The 6778-nt window shown below is 38.8% G+C and overlaps 1 protein-coding gene across 4 annotated transcripts in view; it reads left to right on the forward strand.

The window, feature by feature from the left end:
• The window catches only part of znf536 (zinc finger protein 536), a 470433-nt gene extending 463934 nt beyond the window's left edge, over window positions 1-6499 (forward strand). For all 4 annotated transcript variants that reach the window (XM_039763161.1, XM_039763164.1, XM_039763162.1 and 1 more), the window contains one exon: window positions 3450-6499. In XM_039763161.1, the coding sequence (XP_039619095.1) occupies window positions 3450-3685 (236 nt within the window). In that variant the 3' untranslated portion in view covers window positions 3686-6499. The remainder of the gene's footprint in view (window positions 1-3449) is intronic.
• Window positions 6500-6778: the final 279 nt, after the last annotated feature.

Raw genomic sequence — 6778 nt, forward strand, 5'->3', positions numbered from 1 at the left:
GTCCATATTTTCCACCAAAATGCACACATTCACAACTTTGGTCAGGTCAGGTGGTTTCCTTGCCTTGGGGAAGAAGTTCAAGTTCAGCAGCTTTTAATTCAGGAAGCTCTGATAATATCACCCTCTCAGGAGTCTGAATCGGAAGTGCCTGCTGTATGTGGCCCTTGATAGCCGAAAGATGTACAGTACATCTACTCTATAGAAGATTCAGCAGTCAAAAAAATAGAACTTGCCAAAGTCCGTCCTCTGACCTTTGACGAGTATAAGGCACATTTCATGTTGTGTGTGTGGTGGCAGTGAAATAACTAAATTAAGAATTACTAAATAAATGCATAATGAATAAGCAACAAAATAAATATATTTAATTTAATATTTTAATTAAAAAATAAGTATTATTATTTATGCTTGTTTTGTCTTGGAAGAGTAATTTCCCCTTGTTTGTGAATTTCCCCTTAGGATTAATAAAGTATCTATCTATCTATCTATCTATCTATCTATCTATCTATCTATCTATCTATCTATCTATCTATCTATCTATCTATGTTATAGTCTACTTTCCCCTTTTGTATTATCAATGTGTAGCCTGTGTCAGAATGCCTCATATCTCACAGAGTTACCACTGTTTATAAAGTATTGTACCATATAACTTTTCCCCATCTTCCCTTCTATATTTATAACCTCAGGCAATTAGGTGTAGTAAAAGACAAGCAGGAGTTAAGTTACACTTTAAATAATGTATTATTGATAATATTCATAAATAATAACAATTAGTAAAGTACAAGCGAATATTGGCAACCATACAACCTGATCAATGCTGATTTGTAGTTTCAGGTGGCACACAGACTTGTTAGTTACTTAAAAAATATGTAATTTTGTTCAGCTTTCTTCAGAACAGGCCGCATGCCTTTCTCAATATGGCTGCCAAGCTGTGCTCCTCATGCCAATGAGGATGTTTGTAATGATGTTCATGATGATGTTTGTAAGAGAGATAGGAAGGGGTAAAGCCACTGAATTTATAGATTCTCTGTCCAAACCCAATAGCTAATAGTGTGTCATGGTACTTAATAGCTTCAGGCAACTTTAGACCAAAAGAATTCTGGTGTGACACAATGGTTTCCCACCTGCCCCCAATACCATTTGTTGAGGTGAAGATGCCAGATAGGTAGTTGGCCTCCATGCAGGGGTTGACTGAGAGAGTCCTGCAGAGAATCACTGGCCAAACTGGTTTTTGGCACTTCCCCTGACCCTGTCATAAAATTACAAAAGACTCAGTCCTAAAAAAGGGGGTTCTTACCCATCAAACCATTGCTGTTCTTATCAATAATATAACACTAATGTCTAAGTTACAAATAAAGACATACAAAATATTTATCAACTTATATACAAAATTTCACACCACAACAATGCTTACATTTAATTTTCCATCCATCCATTTATATCCTAACACAGGGGTCTACTGGAACCAATCCCAGCCAGCACAGGACGCAAGGCAGGAACAAATCCCGGGCAGGGTGCCAACCCACTGCAGGGCACACACAGCAAGCACAATTTAGGATCGCCAATGCACCTAACCTGCATGTCTTTGGACTGTGGGAGGAAACCCATGCTGACACGGGGAGAACATGCAAACTCCACACAGGGAGTACCCGGGAAGCGAACCCGGGTCTCCTAACTGTGAGGCAGCAGCGCTACCACTGCGCCACCGTGCTGCCCACATCTGATTTTGTAATTATTTATTTATTGTCACATATCACAATACATTTACTTGAGGAGAGGAATGAAGGTCAGTAGGAACAAGACAGAATATGTATGTGTGAGTGAGGGGGAGGTCAGAGGAATGGTGAGGATGCAGGGAGTAGAGTTGGTGAATGTGGGTGAGGTTAAATACTTGGGATCAACAGTACAGAGTAATGGGGATTGTGGAAGAGAGGTGAAAAAAAGAGTGCAGGCAGGGTGGAATGGGTGGAGAAGAGTGACAGGAGTGATTTGTGAAAGACGGTTATCAGCCAGAGTGAAAGGGAAGGTCTACGGGATGGTAGTGAGACTAGCTATGTTTTATGGGTTGGAGACGATGGCACTGACCAACAAACAGGAGACAGAGCTGGAGGTGGCAGAGCTGAAGATGCTAAGATTTGCATTGGGTGTGACGAGGATGGACAGGATTAGAAATGAGGACATCAGATGGTCTGCTCAGGTAGGACGGTTGGGAGACAAAGTCAGAGAGATGAGATTGCTTTGGTTTGGACATGTGCAGAGGAGAGATGCTGAGTATATTGGGAGAAGGATGCTAAGGATAGAGCTGCCAGGCAAGAGAAAAAGAGAAGGCCTAAGAGAAGGTTTATGGATGTGGTGAGAGAGGACATGCAGGTGATGGGTGTAACAGAACAAGATACAGAGGAAAGAAAGATATGGAAGAAGATGATCCGCTGTGGCGACCCCTAACGGGAGTAGCCAAAAGAAGAAGAAGATCACAATACATTTACTTATCGGCATATGTATTATATTAAATATTCCTTCATACATTAAACATATTTAAAGATGTGTCATAGATAGTATCATCTATCTGGACCCAGGTTTGAAGAGAGCATGTCACTGGTTTTACTTTAGCCTGTTCAACAGAAACATTTTAAGAAGGGAAAACCTCATCTGCCATCCCCTTCCCTTTGATTTCTCTGCTCCTGCCTGTCCACGTTACTATTCCGACTGCACGCCATGAAGTATAATAAATAGGTGGCCGTCCTAACTGCAGTAGGCATCTTTGTTGACTGCCAGCTTTTGCTAATATAATTGTGATATCAGTTACACTTTGGATTTTTAAAGCCCACTTAGTTTTTATTTGCTCTTCCACATTACCATGAACATTCCCAAAAACTGTACTTTAAAAATATATACTATATACAGTATACTACTTTTAACAAAAGAGTACATCCTTTTGCTAATGATAACAATAAATAAATATAATGTAGTAAATAACACACAATAAACACTGTAAAGTCTCTTTACAAAACGTCTCTACGAAGATGCTAAGAAGATTTTACGCGTTTAAATATTTAACTACAACTGAAATTGCTGCTGTGCAACTGTTTTGCCGTGTAATTGTTTTATAAATCATTTTCCTGTAATACTAATTTAAAAAAAAAATATTTGCATATTATTTTTCGATTGTAATGTTCTCATGGGCAGAGCTATAAATGTCTAATTAATAAATAAATGCATTTCCTTTAAAAAATAACTATCTTCTTTGTGTGTTGCAAAGAGCACATTTCTCTAAATCATCAAGGGATTCCTCTCTAAAAGTAGACACTCTGGCTATAAGTCAGGCTATGGCTGCCAGGACACGAAAGAGGTACAAACTGAAGTCGGGGGCCTACTTTATCAGCGTGGGCTTGTTTTTGTCTGGTAATTGAACAGCGAGTCTCACTTGGTTGTTTGTGTTTTGTCATTTGCAGGTCACAGGCCTTTCCAGTGCCGGTACTGCCCATATAGTGCCTCTCAGAAGGGGAATCTGAAAACCCACGTTTTGTGTGTGCATCGCATGCCGTTTGACAACAGCCAGTATCCAGACCGCCGCTTCAAGAGATCCAGGGTGGATTCGGACACCTCCGTACATTCAGAAGATGCCAAGGCGATGACACCAGGGAGCTCCGGAGAGCACACACCAGAAGCCAGCCGTGTGCAAGAGTGACCGCCATTTCGCAGCAAAGTACAGGGCTTGCCACAACTCTGCAACTTTGTCACATATGCATTCAAGGGTGGCAGGCTCTGAGCAGTGGATGGGGCAGGGGGACACTGAATTGTATTCCGAGTGACAGTTGTGTGTACACCCAGGGTCCCAATTTAACAAACTGGGGAGGGGGCAAAGAGTGGGGTGGTGGGAGCGAAAGGGGTGGGTTAATGAACTATATCAAGAAGTATCCCTGAAAACAGTCAGACTGAAGGATATTTTCTCAGAAGTGGTCATGTCTAATTGTTAAAAAAAAAGAAGGCATCAAATCTTTACAGTAATTTTTCTCCTGAAGGTAATGCTTGTGCCAGAAACAAGAGAAAATGAAAAACAAAATGCTATTGTACTATAGAACAATTTAACAATGTCTTGATGTCCGAGAGGCTGTGTCTTCAGTGTTAAAAACACCTTTATAACATGACACCAGCTTCTGTCATTCGGCTCGCTTAGTAATGAGCTGCGCTGGTAGACAGCAATGGTGCCAGTCAGACTGGAGCTGTCATTGCAGAAAAAAATCAATTCCGGTGGTGTCGCAACTGCACTAAAGAGGAAACCCTAGCTGGCCCGCCGGCAAGGGTCAGTAGTGACCTGCATTGAAGGGGACTGCGATTCTACATTCTCCATCTTATTTAATTCACAGACAAAAATAATTGGATATTAAAATAAACCACAAATCTGTAACGGAAATCCGTGCAGCTTTATATATATGTATACAGATTATATATTTCACTAGGTGGTCCATCTGCAGTATTGAGATGGAAGGATTGTTAGGTTTAATTTTTCCTCTCATATAACGATGGTGTTGAAACAAAAAGTACAGTAGAGTGTGTGCTGTTCTTAAAGATGTGGTAGGATTGTACATACGCATTGTATAGTGTTGGGACAGGCCAGACATGGCTGGTGGGATGGGGCGCTAGTAAGAAGCAGGATGTTTTGTTCAGAGCTAAGAGTTTTACTCTCTGTGAGCAACTGGAGAATTTTTTTTCCCCCCAAACCATGCCGCTTTTTCTGTTTGTTAGTTGTTAGAGGTAAAAAAAAAAACAAAAAGACACGGAGCGGGACAAACTTCCAAGATTAGGCTCTTATGAAGAAGCCCATCTGAAGGGAAAAAAAAAAAATAAAGATTAATGTTTCCTGTCTCTATGTCTCTAATCGAAACTACTAGTGTGTTAGCTAATTCTTCTTTGTTTTTGTAAAACATAAATTTGTTATATTTTTTACAAATTTTAGCTTTTGTACAATTTGGATTTCCAAATTTATGTTCACGTTCATATAGGAAACGTTTCACGCGGATATACAAAAGAAGCAAACAAGAAAGAAAAAAACAGCATTTACATTTTGGTTTCCTTTTCTTTGTTTTTTTTTTATTTTTTATTTTTTTGGGGTTGTCATTTTTTTAAATGTTGCCTCCTGTGAAATCCACATGGAAAAAAAAGCTGTTTATAAATAGATTATACAGTGTATTATCGGACTTCCTTTTGTTATGGGAAAAGAAATCATAATTATAAAGGGAGGGAAAAAAATGACGGTGCTTATTATTGTGACAGTAGAAAAGTATTAATGTCTTCGGATTTAAAAAACACATTCAGACTTTAAAATAAAAGTTGGTATCTTCCCATGCAGGCTGGGAGCACACACTAAAACCCTGGGCCTTAAACCGTTCTGATCTGCCTAAAGCAGTTTACAGAAATTTACTAAACTGCAATCAGTGTAAATATAATGCTTAGAGTTACCCTGAGAGTGAAGGAACAAAAAAAGAAAATCTCAGGCTAATAAGGAAAGAAATGAAAAGTTTGCATATGCTGGCTATAGCAAATACATGGATAGCTAAATAAGAAGGATATCATCCGTGCAAAGTTACCGTTTATATGAGGTTGCCTTGTAATTAGGACCCACGTGGCATAAAGCAAGCTGCTTTTTGTTATTTTTTTTTCTAGTATAGTTCTCACTGCCTTACTTAAACCGAGTTGATAAACTAAATGCAACTGTTTCTAAGAGCCCGATCGAGGGATCGCAATGTTATTAAAGTACTTTATGACCGTAGTAAGCTTTAGGATTTTAACTGCACTACTGTGTTTGGTGACAGTCAGTCGCTTGCTTTGTTTGTGTGTGTGTGTGTGTGTGTGTGTGTGCGCGCGCCGCCTTCAGTATCTTCAGCCTCAAAAAGAAAAGCAAAAAAAAGCAAAAAAAAAAATAAAAATAAATAAATAAAACAAATAAAGAAAAAAATGACATTCCATTTCTCGCACTTTTTGAGCTCTTTCAGTATTCCTCTGTGTCTTTTGAGCATTTTCAGATATGACAGGCAATAATTCTGTTTGTGACACTGGAAACATTTCCTGTCCTTTGTGAAGTGTTTGTTGACTCCATTTGGTCCGGTGCTACTCACCTTACTCCACCCCTCTCCCCTCCCTCTCCCCCACCAAACATTAAAAAGCAAACGCTTTTTTTCCTGAATATTTGTAACTCATGATACAAACAAGTGACAGCCGCAGTGATGCATTGTCAGATTCTGAATATCATCATGCCTCTCAAAATCTAAACATGTCAACTTTTTTCTCTGTAACTTCTGTAGTCTGTGATACTGGTCAGCATACTGTCTACATTCCTACATGAAGAACATTTCTATCTTGAAGGATATCTGAGAACAGTAGAGTAGAGGATTTTGTTGCAATGCTTATATCAAGTAGATAACTTTGTATTTAAGAAATATTCTTGGTCATTATTTATTATTATACATCTGTTGACAGAAATTTTATTCTGGTATAGAGGTATTAAAAGTTGTTTTTTTTTTTTTTTTTTTTTTTTTCCAGCAATGATTGTTTTCTTTCCGCTGTTAGAAGTTAAAATGTCTTTGAAGCAGTACAGTTTTATCCAGTGTTTTACGCAATAAAACCTCTACCTCTGAAAAAAAAAGTGATTGCCTTGGATGTCTTCTCTTTAAATATGTGTTTAAAGGTTAAATCGCAAAGCTAAAAAATAATACAAAGAGGAAACATGTCCTTCATCAGACTGGCACTGCAAGCCACCCAAAATCCATGGTGTGAGAGACGT

This window comes from Polypterus senegalus, chromosome 9 (genome assembly GCF_016835505.1).
Source record: "Polypterus senegalus isolate Bchr_013 chromosome 9, ASM1683550v1, whole genome shotgun sequence".
NCBI classification, from domain to species: domain Eukaryota; kingdom Metazoa; phylum Chordata; class Cladistia; order Polypteriformes; family Polypteridae; genus Polypterus; species Polypterus senegalus.